Here is a 17,999-nt window from a genome sequence, read left to right as displayed (position 1 = left end):
ATGTGATACAATTTTATGCTTAAAAGTCTTTTATTGATCACCCTGTAAACATATGTTTTTAGCTATTAATTTTTTTTTCTATGGCCCTGGCTGGTGTAGCTCAGTTGATTGAGTGCCAGCCCTGCAAACCTAAGGGTTGCTGGTTCGATTCTCAGTCAGGGCAGTGCCTGGGTTGCAGGTCAAGTCCCCACTGGGGGGTGTGCAAGAGGCAACCATACACTGGTGTTTCCTTCTCTTTCTACCTCCCTTCTCTTCTCTCTAAAAATAAATAAAATCTTTAAAATTTTTTTTTCATTGGAAAAAAAATAAAAGGACCAAGGAGTAAATGAAAACTGAGACAAAGGCACAATGACTGGAAACAACCAGATAGTTATCAATATGCTTTAAAAATTATCTAAAGAATGAGTGAATTAGCTTTGATTGTACAACAAACCACCCCCAAAACTACACATATATTATGTCTTACAATTCTGTGAATCTGAATGCTTTGGCTGGCGGTGAATGGTCCAGGACGGCCTCATCACCCAACACGGTGCCTCAGCTGGAATTGGTAGGATGGCCGGGCCTCTCTCCACGTGGTTTCTCAGTCTCCAATATCTAGCTCAGGCTTGTTCACATGGTGGCAGGGGGATTTCTCATGCTAGCTGCAAGCCCACTTGCACTTGAGGTCTAGGTCCAGAAATCACACAGTATCACTTGTATCACCTTCTATTGGTCAAAGCAAGTCATAAGGCCAATCACTTATATCACCTTCTATTGGTCAAAGCAAGTCATAAGGCCAGTCCAGATTCAGGGATAAAGAAACAGCCTCCACCTCTTGATAGAAGAAGCTGTGAAGAATTTGTGGCCATTTGTTTTTCTTTTTGGTTGCAGTCTACAATGATGAGTGTGTGTATGAATTGGTGATACTAATAGTTTACCATCTCCAATGATTGATAATCCTTTTATGCTTTCTGCCATTCCCCCAAGCAGCAGCTAATAACACTACACCATTCCCTCCTCACTCCCAGAAGGGGGCAGCGCTTATCCACAGAGAAAACAAAGACCATTGTTCCAGCTACCTCTGCTTCAAGACACCTTACCTGAAAACTGGTCAGCATCTGCACCCATAGGCACCGCTGTCCTTTTATATCCTTGCTGATTCCTTTTTCATAAGTTTCCATTCACTCTCTTGCTCAGCCTGCTCCCACTTTTACCACTCCACTAAAATAGGGTTGTTTATGTTTAAATGAGGTGATGTATGTAAAGGCTTAAATGATGCCAGTTATTACTGTAAGGGAAGTAGTAGAATGATTAGACTGAGGGGTGGAACTTGAATTCCAGGCTGCCTACCAGTGTTTGGGGACTTACAGTCACTGAATAAAAGTACTAGAGGAGGACCTTGGGTATGCGCTATTATAGTTCATTTTTGGCAAGGACAGAAGTTGAAGGTGGCATCAGTCTCCTCCTTAGATGCACTCATTTCAAACAATATTTGTGGCCTGGTACTTTTTTTGTGTGTGGGCAAGGAAGAAAGTTGAGGGAACTGGAGCAGATGGCTGTTTCTCTCAGGCCCTTGGTGGCCTTTGATGTCTGTTGACTTCTGAGTCATCTGTGACTGGCTGGGACTATTATGGGAAGTGGTGATCCCTGTGAGCAGCTTTCTGTAAGGAGGTCATCATTCAGTCCCACTCCTTAGGCCTTTAGCATAGAGTATAGGGTCTCTTCCTGGGGGCTGTTGTGGACAGGGTGGCAGGGAGGTGCTGATGGTGAGGTCGAGCTGGTGAGGACGAGGGAGGCATGGAGGACACCATCAACCTGGGTGAGAACAGAAAGAGAAGGGGCTGAAGTGGAGGGGAGCTGACCCCATCTGAGAATAGTGATCCCACACCTAAGAGCCCTGCCGGTACCACAGTCCCCCTATATGTCCACCCCACCTTCTCCAAGCTTCCCTCTAATTCTTTCAGGCTCTAGTCTGAGCTGCTTACCTTTGGGTCCAGCTTGGGGTCTTCATGTTGTCCTAGGAAAAAAATCAAGATGTGCCAGGGTCAGATGGCATAGCAGCCAGGGTAGAGAAGTAGGTGGAGCGCTCAGCAGTAAGATCATCTGCCAGTTTAGGACCAAGGTCACACAGGAGGGATGGGAGAGGCAGGGAAAAGAGGAGGGGCATGGGTGTGGGGAGAAAGTGTGGGGAAGAAGGAAGGGCCAAGGTGGAGAGTGGGCAGTGACGGTGGTAGAACTGACCTGTATTCCCAATGTTCTCATACTTCTCCCCAGTGTTATGGAAGGATCCCCTGCATGGGAAGGAGAGGGTGGGAAATGTGTCAGAGGCTGAGCAGACAAGAGCTAAGGCCTGCACCTGGCTGGTGTTCTTGTGGGAGGTTCTGCGAGCTGCTTGGACATACTTGGAGGGTGTAGGCAATGGTTTGAGGCTCTCAGATTGGAGGCTCTTCCAATGCCTGGAAGAGCGTTGAAAGGCGATTTGTGGTGCAGCCCAGGAGAGGTCCCTGAGTGCCAACAGGAAGAGGATTGTTCTAGGGAAGCCACTTTTGTAGGAAGGGGGCACGGGAGGAGAAATTGGAAGGGTGAGTTCCTGTCCCCTGTGCTGGCCCTGCCTTGGTTAAGACTGGAGAAGGAAAACCAGGAGGCTCATGTCATGGCCTCTGGCTGGGTGCTCAGGCTTTGGTCCCCAGGAGGAGACGCCATCCTGGGAGGGGAGCCGAGGAAGGCAGCTGGCAAAAAGTCAGGGAGGCAGAGAAAGGAGAGAGGGAGAAGGGTGAATGTGGAAATGGGAAGAAGGATGGAGCAAAGGAAACTGGTGGGAGGGAGAAGAGGACGGGAAGGGCACAGAGAGGAGGCCAGGCTGGGAGCTCGGTGGGGAAGGTGCTCTGAGAAAAGGCAGATGTTAGAGGTGATGGAGGCCACGAATCCCGTGGCCCCTCCTGGCACCTCAGCAGGGAAAGGCAGATTGGACAATGAGCAAGAAAGAGGGAAAAGTGTGGAACAGGGAAATGCGTTTGGAAAGGGTAATGTTCAAGGTGGAAAGAAAACAGGATGAACAGAAGGAAAAGCTGAGAATTGGCCACGAAAGGAGGAGAAAAGGGGATACTACAGAAAGAGAACTGGGAGACACTCTGGGAAAGAAGCAGAGAAACTGCTGGAACACCTAGGTCCACTGTTCTTGATTTTTATTTTTTGTTTGCTTGTTTTTAGGAGCCAAAGCCTCCAGAAATAAAGAGCCCAGCCTGTTAGGGATGTATGAGGATGTTACTAGGAAAGTCAAGGATGAGAGCAGCTGTGAAAGGGTCTCTCTCACTGTTCTCATAACTACACCTCTTGTTTCCCAGAGCAGTGCCCCCCACTTAGAGGACAAGCACTTATGTGTCTGGGCCTCTTGCTTTAGTCTGCAGAGCTGTAGAGGAATCAATAGCATGTCAGTGCATCATACATGAACAGCATCTCTCCTCCTGTCTTCTCTGCTCTGTCCTACTTTGACACCACCCTTGGATAAACCAGGGCAGCAGAGCAGCTCTGCTGAAACCCATGTGAAAAGGGCCTGGGACTCAGAGCAAGCACCCAGCTGGCACCCTAAAGCCACCCACACCTGTCTTGCTATTGTCCTCAACACCAGATCAGGAAAGCTCTCTGCACCCAGTGTCCCCTTCACCCTGCCCCGTCTCCCTAACTTTCTGTCTGTTTCCTGCCCCTTTCCTTGACCTCCCTGCAATCCCCCAACCTGCTCCCTCCACTGCTGAGCCCTGGCCACCCACCCCTCACTACCCGCTCTTGTCACAGGCACCATCGCTCCCTCCTGCCCTGACAAACCAGCTTCTTGTCATTCCTTCTGAGTGGTGGCTCCTTCTCTCTCCCACCTTGTGAACCTCATGTCTGGAATCTGTGTTTGCACTGCAGCCTGTTCCTCTTTTCCACTGAGGACTCTATTACCTAGCTGACCCCTCCACCCCTGCCCCACAAACACCCTATCCCCCCTCCAGATCCTCCTCAAGTCTCTACAGCATTCCCCAGGCATATGGTCCCTGGTTCACACACATCCTGTCCACTACCAACCACCCTCCTGGGAGGTGTCATCACCCACAGGGACAGTCCTCTAACATGCCGGACTCACTCATTCCCCCGCAATTCCAATGACCTCCACCTCACTCAGCCATACCCTGACCTTTATTTTTTTAATCACTGCGAATGAGAACTCTAAAACTACATGCTAGTGTCATTTTTATGCTGCAACTTTCTTTCCTCCCAGCTCTCTTTTGTCACCTTCCCCCTACACCCGTGCTTTGACCTCCCTGAGCTCTTGTCCCCTGACAATGCACTTTCTTTCAGGTTACCTAGAATGTCTGCGAGTCCTCCACTCTCCTTCTGGACCCTTTCACCAGCTCCTTGACCTCCTGAGTTCCCTTGTCCTGCAACACTGAGCCGGCAAACCTCCGATCCTGCATGCGTCTCTGGCATGGCATGCTATTTGCTTATCCAGTATCCATTCACCTCTTCTTTCTCAGTTACAGAACCTTGATTTTATTTGGAGTGGCCGTGTGCTCCCCTACAGATAGGTGTGGGACATATGACTAAACTCTAACCAATGAGATATAAGGGGACATGTGAGTAGGACTTCCAGGGAGGCTCTTCAAAAGGACAGACAACTCGGACATAGTCTTTTATCCTTTCCTCCTTCCTTCTGTTTCTTACTTGGATTCAGAAATAACGGCCGGAATATCATCAGCCAGCCACCTTGGACTATGAGGTAGCCTTCAGGACAGAAGTCAGTATCCAGGAACTGTTAGCGGGAAGATAGGAGCCTGCGTTCCTAAGGACAGCGGCCTCTGTTGTCTGCCTCCTGATTATTTTCCTCATGAGGGAATAACTACTGTGTTATTTACGCTATGGTTGTTTTTGGTCTCTGATGCTAGCTGCTGAACAGAACTTTTAATTGACAGGTCCTAAGGATTACTCAACTGCACAGTTGAATACTGCTGGGGAAAAACACAATTATGTGCTGTGATGCTTCTACTGATTTATGGCTTCTCAGGTCCTCAGTGACTGTGTCACATTTTCTCTTCATCTTTGACCCTCATCCTCACTCTCAGGAGAAAACCATGGTATTTTTTGCACTGCAGAATTTAAACTCAGTTTGTATGTAGTTGAACTTATCAATACTTTTATTCATGGTTTTCTCGAGTTTTATGTGTTACTTCTGAAGTCATCTCCAGTGCATGCTTTCTTCTGGTACTAACGTCATTTTTTTCTTCTTCAAATCTTTGATCTTCTTGAAATTTACTTTGGTGCACATTGTGAGGTAGGGAATAATGCTATTTTTTTTCCTCAGGTGGCCATGCACCACTGATCCAGCACTATGTATTGAATTACTCATCTTTCCGCTTGATTAGACAGTCTACCTTTCAACCTACTGAATTCCTGCATACTTGGGTCTGTTTTCATATGGCCTATATTTGAGCTTTAATTTTTGTCCATCACTTTATCTGTTTTCTGTTTATCTATTATATGCTAGTACTGCATCACTTTAATTATCATGGCTTAATAATTGTAGGTGCTAATGCTTACCTAGTGCTTACTCTGTGCCAGTGTCTATTCTAAATGCATTCTGTTTAATTGTCATGACAACCCCTGGGTTAATTACTATGATTATCCCCATTTTACTGATGAGTAAACTGAGGCACAGAGTAATGTTACCATTGTGCCAGAATTGACCCAGCCAGGGTTGACTGAAGGCAGTCAGACTCAATGCTCTTTACCTTTGTGCTTTAACATCTCTCTCAAATCTCTCATTGCAAATTTTCTTTAAAGTAATTTCAAATCAGTTTTGGAGGGTGTTGGGGTACAAATAATTAATGCCTCCAGGCTGGTCCTCTCTTTGAGCTGTAAATGATGGACATCTCTACTCAGATGCCACACAAGTGTCTCAAATATAACATATCCCAAACTGGAAGAATAATTTTTCATCCCCAAATATTGTCTTTGACCTCCTATGCTCCCTAATTCCCTCGGTTTTATCACATCTTTGTTGTAAAATTGGACATTCTGGCTCCCTCACCCCTACATCAATCCAATCACCAAGTCTTACTGGTTCCCTTTTAACCTTTTCAGGAATCTGGCTCTCTGCCTGCACTCGAGGTGCCACTGCATTAGACTGACTCCCGCCGGGCCCGTGTCTGGTCCCTCCACTGCAGGCTTTATGTATCTGCAAGACAAAGTGAGGTTGCCACCTCACTGCTTCATGTTGCCTCTGGGATTCAAGGCTTTTGGGTATAACTTACAAGGTCCTCTTCTCTCATTTCCTGCCTCCTCCATAGCATGAGCTACTCACAGTTCCCAGAATGGTTTCCTTCTCCTGGAAGAACAATAACCTCTATACCACCCTTGCCACTTACCTGGCTACTTCTTTTTCATTCTTTGAGACTTTTTGCAGGTGTCACTTCCTCTGAGAAGTCCTCCTTGATTATCCCTTCCTTGTTCCCAACTACCATAGTTCTTTCCAAAGGAGACAAAAAGCCTTTCAGGCAACTGCCCCAAATCCCTTCCCTCCCCTACTGAGTTCTTGAGGAACAGGATCTCTGCTGTATTTACTTTTGTATCTCTAATTACAAGTCAGGCCCTGGAAAATGGGTACCCCACCAATGCTTGCTGAGCTGAGCCAACTTCCTGCTCCTTTTGCTCTCTCCTTAATTTTTCAGGGCAGACCCTTTCTTCTCCATGAACAAAAGGTGAGGACTGATAAGTGATTAAGTAAAGAGAGAAGAACTGGAGAACAGTCAGACTTATGGAGAGGGATTGGTTTAGAGCTGTGGTTTTCAAACTTGGTCACTTCCAATCACCACTTGAGGAGACTATTAACAATGCAGATTCCCTGTCCAGACCTCACCCCAGCAGGGATCTGCAGTCATCCTGGTGCAGGTGGTCCTGAAAAACATGCGGTGGGGAAGCCTGGGGGAAAGGATCGCTTACCTGGACTGCTTCTCCCACCTGAGGTAGACTATCAGTCCCAAAATTGCGATTTTGAGCACAGCAATGGCCACTGCCACCCCAACTATAGCTCCTGGAGTCAGGGGCTGAGACCCGGAGATATTGACGCCATCTGTGGTGGTGGTGGTGGTGGTGATGGTGCTGGTGGGCCCCTCTGTGGGTTTCTCGGTGGCTGAGAAGACATGAGAAATAAGCAAATTTTCTGTTGGAGGATTGGAGGTATCTGCATGAACCTGTCACATCCTGTTCCCTAGTTTGGGGAATAATGGGCGTGGGGAGCAACCCTCTGAAGCTCTCACACCGGGAGGGGATTAACAAGGTGAAAAGCTGAAGGCTTAGAATATACATCACTCAGTTTACATCCTGACTCTACCACCGATCAGTGCTGTGACCTCAGAACCTCACTGCATCACTTACAAATAGAGATAACTAGATCACAGGATTAAAAAAAATTATTGTGGCAAAAGCCACATAACATAAAATTTACCATTTTAACATGTGTAAGTTATAGTTAAGCGACATTAAGAATATTCAGCCCTGGCTGGTGTGGCTCAGTGGACTGAGCACTGGCCTGCTAACCAAAAGGTCGCCAGTTCGATTCCCAGTCAGGACACACGCCTGGGCTGCGAGCCAAAGTCCCCTGTTGGAGAGGAGTGTGAGAGGCAACTGATCACTGTGTCTCACACATCAATGTTTCTCTATTTCTCCCTTCTTCTCTCTGTAAAAATAAATATTTTTTTTTTAAAAAAAGAACATTCACATTGCTGTGCAACTCTCACTACCATAATCCTCCAAAACCTTTTCTCCTCTCCAAACTGACTCTCTGTCCCCATTAACCAACAACTCCCCATTTCCTGCCCCCTCCCCCAGCCCCTGGCCACCACCGCTCTCCTTTCTGTCCTTAGGAATTTGACTACTTTTGGTACCTCATCTAAGCGGAGTCATCCAGGATTTGCCCTTTTACACAATTGTTTTAATAAATGAAAAAAAAAATCTGTAAAGAACCTAGTGTATATTGAAATGTGCTTTTAAGGTTAAATTAATATTTAAGTTTTACAAACACATTGTACCTTATTTTAATGGACCTTTGAAAACGACCAAATACTCTACCAAGTAAAAAAATCCAATTAAAATACAATCTTCAGTTTAATGTAGACCAAATTCACTATCCACTCTTATTAGAAATTATTAATAAAAGTATAAATACTTAAGGTAACTTTCCATTTCCTGCTGAAAGACATTTAGGTCATTGCCACATCACGATAATGCTGAAAAGGACAACCTTAAACACAGGCCTTTCAACATTTGCACCAGCATTTCCGTAGGACAAATTCCTAGCACTGAACTCACTGGGTCTAAGAGCACGCATGGGTATTTCACACTTTGACAGATGTTCCCGAATGCTTTCCCAAAGGTTGTGTCACCCTTCATTCCCATTGTGCCACCTCGAGGATCAGTAAAGCAAACAGACAAATGAAAACCCAGCCTCTCGTTTTAGTCTGCATTTTAAAACATTGTGAATGGATATTAGCATCAGGGTTATGATACCATTTTATGAAGTGAATTAGAACTACATAGTTTTCCATATTTCTCTATCTTCTGGAACATTCTGTTTAGGAATTATCTGTTCCTTAAATTTTTACAAGAATTTATCCATTAAACCTTCTGAGCTTGAAATCTTTATGAAAAATAGTATTTAAATAGTGTTCTCAATTTCTTCTTGTCTACCATTAAAGTTTACTATTTCTTAAATTCATCCTTTAAAATTGTTTCAGAAAGTCATCCATTTCACAGAGCTTTTTAGACATATTAACCTGTAATTAAGCACACACTCACTCATGATTTCAACAGGATTTTAAGTTGTTAGGTTTGCCACAGTCTTGTCTGTTTTATTGTTTTTTTCCTAAATAACTACTTCCTGCATTTGTTATTCTTACTACTGTCCTGTTTTCTAATAAATTTGTTGCTTCGTAGGTTTTCATTACTTTCAAACTATGATTTTCCTTAGGGCTGGCTCTTTTCTCTTTTTGGTACTTCTTCCTTGGAAATTAGCTATTTCATTCACTTTTAAAATTTTTTCATATTTGAAATAATATAAGTGTTTAATACTATAAATTTAACTTTGAGTATTGCTTTAGTTTTGTTTTTAATATGCATTGCTATCATTTTATTTTATCTGTCATGTCAGTAAATTTTTCTCTAAATAATTAAAAATTTTTTAAATTCTCAGTTAAGTAAATTATGACACATTGCTACAATGGGACACCACACAGCATTGAAAAAACAGGCCCAGGTGTGTATGTAATGAAATGGAAAGTTACTTGAAGTGCATTAAGTAAAAATGGAAAGTTATAGAGCAGAATAGCATGCAGTTTAATTCTACCGCGTGATATCTATATCTATACGTGTGTGTGTGCACATCTGCCTATTTTGACCCCACCTGTTGTCACCCTCAGCTTCTTCATCTGCTTCAGCCACACTTGTCCTGTCTCACCACTTTTGTCTTATGTTGCCTCTTGACTGGAACATTTTCCTTAAGACCTTTCCATATTTCCTACAGATCTGCCCTAGGCTGGATTTTTCCTCTGGCTTCTCTAGATCCATTTGTAGCTCTTCTGCACCTGCTTGGTGCTTTTGGAGGCTAATCTTGAGGGACTCCACCCATGGGATCTCTTGCCCCTGGTTCCCATTCAGTGGCCACTGGCAGTTGCCAGCAGAAAATGGGGGAGGGGGAGGGTAGGTCAGGGCATAGCTCTTTGCCCTCTCCTTGACAGTATTGTATTAGTATTTTCCAGAGAAATAGGACCAATAGGATAGAGATACAGAAGGAATTTTATCATCCAAGGGCAGAAGATAAATGCCTTAGCTCAAGAAGAGAGCAGATTTGTCCTCCCTCCACTTTTTCATTCAATTTGGGCCCACAAAGCAATGGAAGATGCCCACTGCTAATTGCTTACAAAAAAAACCCTAATCTACAGGAATAAGGTTTTATCAGCTCTCTGGGCATCCCTTGGCCCAGTCAGGTTGACACATAAACCAATCCTCATGGGCATGTTGATTCTACCTCCCCAGAGGCCACAGGCTTGTGGCTGGTCCCAGGTGTCTCATCATCCATTACTGGTTTTCCTACCTGCACCCACTCAAAATTCTCTTCTTTATCTTATTTGAGTGGCTGCTTCCTGCTGAGACTCTTGACTAGTTTTCCAGAGACCTTCTCTGTTAAATCTGAGTAAAGCAGCACATCTAGCAGCAGCCTCTATCCCACTGATTGTGCTTCATTTTCCACCTTTTCTTTTTTCACTACGACCTGACACACACAATGAATGTCTTTGCCTTTTTTTTTTTGGTGGGGTGAGGGGTCTTTGTTTCACACTCAAGTGTAAATTTTATCTTTGTGGGCACTTTTTATTTATTTATTTTAATATATTTTATTGATTATGCTATTACAGTTGTCCCATTTTCCCCCCTTCACTCCCCTCCACCCTGCACACCCCCTCCCACCCACATTCCCCCCTTTAGTTCATGTCCATGGGTCATGCATGTAAGTTCTTTGGCTTCTACATTTCCCATACTATCCTTCCCCTTCCCCTGTCTATTTTCTACCTACCATCTATGCTACTTATTCTCTGTACCTTTTCCCCCTCTCTTCCCCTCGCACTCCCCTGTGATAACCCTCCATATGATCTCCATTTCTGTGATTCTGTTCCTGTTCTAGTTGTTTGCTTAGTTTGTTTTTATTTTTGTTTTAGGTGTTGTTAATAATTGTGAGTTTGCTGTCATTTTACTGTTCATATTTTTTTATCTTCTTTTTCTTAGATAAATCCCTTTAACATTTCATATAATAAGGTTCTGGTGATGATGAACTCCTTTAACTTGACCTTATCTGAGAAGCACTTCATCTGCCCTTCCATTCTAAATGATAGGTTTACTGGATAGAGCAATCTTGGATGTAGGTCCTTGCCTTTCATGACTTGGAATATTTCTTTCCAGCCCCTTCTTGCCTGTAAGGTCTCTTTTGAGAAATCAGCTGACAGTCTGATGGGCACTCCTTTGTAGGTTACTGTCTCCTTATCTCTTGCTGCTTCTAGGATTCTCTCCTCCATTTTAATCTTGGGTAATATAATTATGATGTGCCTTGGTGTGTTCCTCCTTGGATCCAACTTCTTTGGGACTCTCTGAGCTTCCTGGACTTCCTAGAAGTCTATTTCCTTAGCCAGATTGGGGAAGTTCTCCTTTATTATTTGTTCAAATAAATTTTCCACTTGTTGTTCTTCCTCTTCTCCTTCTGATACCCCTGTAATTAGGATGTTGGAACGTTTAAAGATGTCCTGGAGGTTCCTACACCTCTCTTCATTTTTTCGAATTCCTGTTTCTTCATTGTTTTCTGGTTGGATGTTTCTTTCTTCCTTCTGGTTCACACCATTGATCTGAGTCCCAGTCTCCTTCCCATCACTATTGGTTCCCTGTACATTTTCCTTTATTTCACTTAGTGTAGCCTTCATTTATTCATCTAATTTGTGACCAAATTCAACCAATTCTGTGAGCATCCTGATTACCAATGTTTTGAACTATGCATCTGATAGGTTGGCTATCTCTTCATCACTTAGTTGTATTTTTTCTGGTGCTTTGATCTGTTCTTTCGTTTCAGCCATTCTTTTTTTTGTCTTATCATGCCTGTTATGTGTGAGGTGCGGAGCCTTACGTGTTCACCCAGGAGGGGTAACCCACGTTGCTGGGTTGTGACTGTGTACAGGGAAGGGGTCCAAGAGGGAACAATGGCATTTGCTCTGCTCTCTGCTGTCTTTCAGTGTGGGCACTTTTTTAAAAAAGGATTTCATTTATTTACTTTTAGAGAAAGGAAGGAAGAGAAACATCAGTGTGTGGTTCCTTCTCACGCACCCCCAACTGGGGACCTGGCCTGCAACCCAGGCATGTGCCCTGACTGGAAATCAAACCGGCAACCCTTTGGTTCGCAGGTCCAAGCTCAATCCACTGAGCTACACCAGCCAGAGCTGTTTTGTTTTGTTTTAACTGCTGATTACCCGTCCCCAGGTTAGCACCTGACATGTAGTAGGCACTTAATCAATATTTGTTAAATGAGTGAATGAAAAAAAATTTTCCTTGGAATTTTAAGACATTCGGTCATTGTCTAAATTTTGTATTGCCATTGAGACATTCAGAGCCATGTGATTCCTGAATCTCTGTATGTGTCCTGTTTCTTTTCTTCTTGGAAATTTGTTGAATCTTCTTTTTACCTCCGACATTTTGAAAATTCATATCACATTTTTGTGAGGCAGGTCTTTTTTTTTAATCATCACTTGGGGATATGTTTATTGAATTCGTATTATAAAATATTCATTATTGAGAGATTTGATAGCTCCAAATGTTTAATTGATTTTAGAGGGGGAGAGGAGAAGAGAGAGAAAGAGAGAGAGAGACAACCTAGGTATGTGTTCTGACCAGGAACCAAACCCACAACCTTTTGGTGTATGGGATGACTGATGGTCTAGCCAAGGGAGCCACCCAGCCAGGGCCCCTGAGGTAGGTCTTTTTATTTTGACTCATTTTGCAGGGCTCATTCGTTCTGGAAAATTTCTAGGTGATTTCTTTGTTATTTTTCTTCCTCATGGCCTACTCTCTTCTCTGTTTCAGGAACTAGCATTATTCAGAGGTTGGACCTCTTGGACCAATCCTCAATCTTTCTTATCTTTCTTTATAGTTTCTATGTTATATATGCCTATGGCAGCTGTAAGAAATTACCATAAACTGGGTAACTTCCAACAACAGAAGCTTATTCTCTCAGAGTTCTGGAGGCTGTAAGTCAGAAATCAAGGCATCAGCAGGGCCGAGCTCCCTGGGGAGGCTCTGGGGGAGAATCTGTTCCTTGTTTCCTCCAGTTTCTGGTTGCTGCATCCTTCCATTCTCTGCCTGTGTGGTCACATTGCTTTCTCTCCTGTCTGTGCCTCTCTCATGCAGGACTTGTGTTTGCATTCAGAACAGGCCCAGGTAATCCCAGATGACCTCCTTACCGCAGAGCCCTTCATTGCATCATATCTGTTGCAGGGTTATATTCATAGGTTCTGGGGATTGGTGTATGAGCATGTCTTTCTGGGGCTGCTATTCAACCCACTGTAGTTTCCAAATCTTTGACCTTTTGTTCTACCTTCTGGGAAATTTTCACGAACTTCATCTTTCAATCCTTTTACTGAGTTTCCTACCTTTGGTATTATATCTCTAATTTCCAAGAGGTTGCTTATTGTTTGGAAGGCTCCTTTGTAAAGCACGCTTTCCTGTTACATGCCTGCATTCTCTTTCAGAGAATGATAGATATCTAAAAAAATCCACCCCCCCCCCCGCTTTGTTTTGGTTTCTTTCAGCTTTTTTGTACCCTGCCCCCACTGTTTCTTTTGTTCTCTGCATTTCATATGTGAAGACGTCCTTAAATGTTTGGCTTAATGGTGTCTTTAGTTGAGGCGAGGGTACAGTCCTCAGTGCTGAGGGATTTGGTGCGAGGCTGAGACCCCAATCTCCTTGCCCCCTTGGCTCCCCGCAGGCAGGAAGCCATGCTCATCAGAAGCTGTGTGTGTGGCATGGGAGAAGGTGCTTGTCAGTTAGTGGGCTGTAGAGTTATGTTAGGTTTCTGCATCTTTTTTGGACCCATTGGATAGATTTCTCAGAGAAGACTCTCCTGATCTTTTCTTCTTGGTGGGATTGGGAGTATACCAGCCTGGTTGCCTGAGTCCTAGGGGGCATCTAAGGGTGTTCAGGTGTTTATGGTCTCATCAATTCACCAAATCTCCAGTTTTAAGGACTGAACCCTTGCCCCTACTTATGCCCAAGGTACTTCCCTCAGAGTCCTTCTGGTTCATTTTTTTCCTGGAAAGCAAATCTACAGTCTTCTGCTGGGGTGGAGAGTTGGAGTATGGAGGTTTCCCTGCTCTTAAATAGATTTTCAACTAATCCTCTAGTTTTCAGGCCCCCTTTCAGGGGTACTTAGGGGCATTTGCCATTCCTGAACCTGTAAGGGGTTTGCAGTGCAAGTTGCCTTGCCTCTGGGTCGCCCCAGTGCTGGTTTAGGGTGTGGTTCCTCTGGTCGCCGAAACCAGTTACATTAGTCTGTTTGTTTCCGGCTCCCCAAATTTTGTTTTTGTCCACCTAGTTCACATATTTTTTGTCCTTGTGGATTTTTGTTTTACAAAATTTACTTTGCTGTCATTTTAGTTGATTTTGGCAGTGGAGGTAAACACGTGCATATAACCCACTATCTTGGTCAGAGTTCATGCACAACTTTTTTAGTGGCTGTTATAAAACATTAAAAAATAATGTTGCACATTAGTAGTAAAAATAAAGAACATTTGGGAAAAATAAAGAGGATATTGGGGAATTAGGAAACAAATAGGAGGGATCTAAAAAGCACGCAAATCTCTCAAAACAGGACATTTAAAGAAATATGGAGAGGGAGCAGGAAATATAAATCCAAGGCTGCCTTGAATAATTCAGTTTATGAGCCAGTTTCTGTTTGCTCTAATACTAACCTGGTGGCCAAGAGGGGGCAGCAGTTTACCAGGGTGGGCGGGGTGGGGCACAAAGAGTCCTTCCCTGATGGCAGGAGTGACTCATCATGGACATGGTTTAGAGTTGCCAGCGCAAGAGATTACAAAAACGGAACCATCTCACAATCCATCCCCTCATTGCCTGTGCCTGGGAGAGAGCCTCTCCCCTCACTGCCCTGGAGAAGGATAAACCCAGGTTTAAGATCCCACACCCCAATGAGCAATATAGGAAGAACTATTAAGCAACACACCCCACAGCAGGTTAAAAATGGATCAGGACAATAAAATGATCAAGTCAGTAGGTAAGGTGAGAGGCTAGTAGTTGAGAGGAGGCTCTGAGGTTAAATTGGGTTCACATTCTGCCTGCATCACAAGCAGGACTCTGGGCTGGTGTTTAGCTTGTATGCCTCAGTTTCCCCATCTTTAATATGAAGATGGTAGTAGTACCTGATGTTATTGTGGGGTCATGGTACAGGTTAACTAGGGCAACTCATACCAAGGCTTCAGGTATACACAGTGCGCAGTAAACGGGAGCTGCCCTTATTGCTGCAGAGGTGACTCTAATAACCTGGTAAGAGGAGCAGGATCGGGGTGGAGAAGGGGGCAGCACAGGGACTTGCATGTCCAGGAGGTGGCGGTGGAGCCCTGAGAGAGGCAAGGAGGTTAAAGAGGATGGAGACAGGAAGAGAAAGATGGGGAAAGAGAGGAAAGAGATGGCACTGAGGCGGCAGCATTCAGGGCTATCTACTGGGGAGCAGAATAGGGAAAGGAAGCAGGGAGGTTGGAAAAACAGATGGTGGGGTATTAACAGAGGCCAGGTCAGGGGTGTCTTCAGACCCTCATTGGGTATCTCCTGTGCGTGCCAGGCTGAGCTCATGGCTGTGGGGAGACACAGATAGGGGGCTTGCTGGGGCCCCCCACACAGGCACATGACAAAGGGAAGGCAGGCCACATCCTGGAAAAGTCAAGTTCACTTGGAGGACTTGGGGCCAGGGCAGGGGGCAGGGCTGGAGCCCCATCTTGGAGCAAGAAGGGAGGACAACCAGGGAGCCAGGAAGGGGCTGAAGACTGGGGACGGGGCTGGGGGCTGGATCTGAAGGGGACAGTGAGGGGGGTGGGCAAGGAAGGCTGCCCAAGTCTGGGGAGATTATGGTGAGAATGGTAAAGCTGGCAGAGGCCTGGGAAGGCATCAAGAGCAGGGAGAGGATTTGAGAGAAGGGTCAGGAAGAGAGGCGCCTGGACCAGTCCTGGGGCAGGAGGCCACCAGAGGCTGGGGCAGCAGGACTCACCTGTGGTGATGGTGAGTTTGGTCCCCTCTAGGGACTGTACCCCCTTAGATCGTCCTGTCAGTGTGTTCACACGAACTCGGCAGAAGTATTGAAACTCGTCCTCCTTCCGCAAGTTCGAGATCTGGAGGGAGCCACTCCTCTGGCCCTCTGTCCAGAGCAGGGAGAGGCGGCCCTTGTAATCCTTATGGGTGAAAGGCGGGGTTGAGTTGTAGATGAACTCCCCATGGAAGTGTTCCCTTCTCCAGGATATTCTCACCCTGGGATCCTTGGCTAACTTCCAGGAGTAACAGAAGGAGAAGGGGATGTGGATGGAACCACCCACAGGGGCTGAGAGGTGCTTTGGTTGGTTGACTTCATAATCACTGCCTGATTTGCATTTTGCTGAGCCACCTGGAGGAAGGAGAAAGAGGGAGAGACTTTGAAGCCACTTGGAGAGACCAAAAGACAACCCCAGACTGCCTGGCGCCTTCACCCATGGGCAGAAGTGTGACAGGTGGTATGTCTGGCTCTCTGGCTGTGTGTCCCCCTTTCCAGGCCTGGGGTAGAAAGGAGAGTGAGGGGTGTGGGGGACCCAGCACTGTGGGACCACACCACCCCATTGCTTGTTGTGGGTGGGAGGCCTAGTTGGCTACCCCAGTAGACCCCTTCTCCAGATGCCTGGCCACAGGCCAGGGGTGGGGGGCTTCTCTGTCCCCCTAACCCTGGGCAGAGCCAGGTGGTCCTGGCCACTCACCAGCCTGCAGAGATGCTGGCAGCAGCAGCAGCAGGGGCAGGGGCAGCAGCAGGGGCAGCCCCATCACTTTGCTCTCCTCCTGGGGGTGAGAAGACAAGCAGAGCCTCTAGGCCAGAGGGGAGCCCCAGGGAGAGGCAGCCTGGGGGTGGTCTGACAACTGGGAGGGGCGGGATCAGGCTCCTTCAGAGGGCTGAGGGAGGGTGGGAGCCTTCTTCAAACACCCCTGCCCCAGAGTGACAAGCACTTCCTTCCTCCATCTGACTTCTTCTTTTCCTATATTGCAAAAGGGCCTCCCTTGTTGTCAGTGAAAACGAACCATAATAAAGGTCCCCCAGTCCCCATCTTCACACTGAAATGTGTGGTCCTGACTTTGGTTGCCTGGGCCACCCCCCTCCCACCTCAACTGCCTGTCTCTGCCAGGGACTTGCTCATCTCCTGAGTCAGTCTCCAGCTCTGTCTTTCTCTCTCTCTCCTTTTCTCTGCTTCTCTGGCCTCTTTCTCCGACTCTCAGCCTCTGTTTCTCTCTCTCAATCCAGGGGAAGTGGTGGCAGCAGGACCAGCTCAGGCTCCTTCAAGAGGGGAAAAGCAGCCCTGAGTCTCTGCCCAGCTATAGCCCCTTAGAAAGAGTAGGAGGACCCTGATGAAGATGCCCTCAGCCTTCAGCCCCAGGTGCATCCAGCTTGCTCTTGGCCTCTGGCCCTCCCCTGTAGTCCCCAGGCAGAAACAAGATCCACAGCACCCATTCCGTTCCCTCTGTGCATCTCACACCCTCTCTGAAGTTAAGAGGTGAGGGTGGTCTTACCCTTCCATCTCCCCAAAGCGGGCTGTCTGGAGGCCATGCCCTAACCCACAGAATTCAAATCTGGATCTGAGGCAGGAGATAGTCAGGAAGGAAGCTCCAGAGGCCCTGCAGGGCTGAGGTAGAAAACATCTATACATGACAAAGACCCCCTAAGATGGGTTGTTCCTGTTTTCTGGGATAACTCTGAATCATAGAATGCGCCTGCGCACTACCCCTGATTCATTATAATATCATTATAATGAAATAACATTGTGGGACTCCCTTCTCCAGTAGCCAATCAAGAAAGTCATGGGAAACCACGCATGCGCAGTAGCTTTGAAATCCAACTCCTTGTACCTGCGCAGGAAAAGCCCGCCAAAGACTAGCAAGGGGGCTTCTGCCCCTATAAGAATAGAATCCCCCAGCCCACGTGCCCCTTTTTTCTGCTCAGAGCTGGCCCACTCCCGTGTCCTGTGAAGTGTACTATCACTTAATAAACCTCCCCTCTTTCTTTATGGTATAAACTTTGTGTGTTCGGTTCAATTCTTTGTCCTCGATCACTAAGAACCTGGTTACCTGTGCACACCTGTGACAGTTTTTGGCGAGCCAGCCTAGGAGAAGACACCGGAGTGGTAAGCCCCCTTTGCTGCTCTGACACCCGGGATGCC

General features: G+C 46.0%; 1 protein-coding gene across 1 annotated transcript; it reads right to left on the bottom strand.

Moving 5' to 3' along the window:
• Nucleotides 1-367: 367 nt before the first annotated feature.
• LOC123806311 (paired immunoglobulin-like type 2 receptor alpha) lies at nt 368-17,389 on the bottom strand. The gene is made up of 7 exons (XM_045819347.1): nt 17,353-17,389; nt 16,551-16,629; nt 15,818-16,353; nt 6,958-7,147; nt 2,224-2,273; nt 1,968-1,999; nt 368-1,797 (listed from the first exon to the last, which is right to left on the bottom strand). Exons 1-7 carry the CDS (start codon nt 17,387-17,389, stop codon nt 1,675-1,677), a joined length of 1,047 nt encoding a protein of 348 aa, XP_045675303.1. The 3' UTR covers nt 368-1,674.
• Between the last annotated feature and the right edge of the window lie 610 nt (nt 17,390-17,999).

The sequence above is a fragment of the Phyllostomus hastatus genome, unplaced genomic scaffold (assembly GCF_019186645.2).
Source record: "Phyllostomus hastatus isolate PE091 unplaced genomic scaffold, TTU_PhHast_1.1 phas_scaffold_385, whole genome shotgun sequence".
In the NCBI taxonomy this organism is placed as follows: Eukaryota; Metazoa; Chordata; class Mammalia; order Chiroptera; family Phyllostomidae; genus Phyllostomus; species Phyllostomus hastatus.
This window is presented reverse-complemented; position numbering and strand designations above follow the sequence as displayed.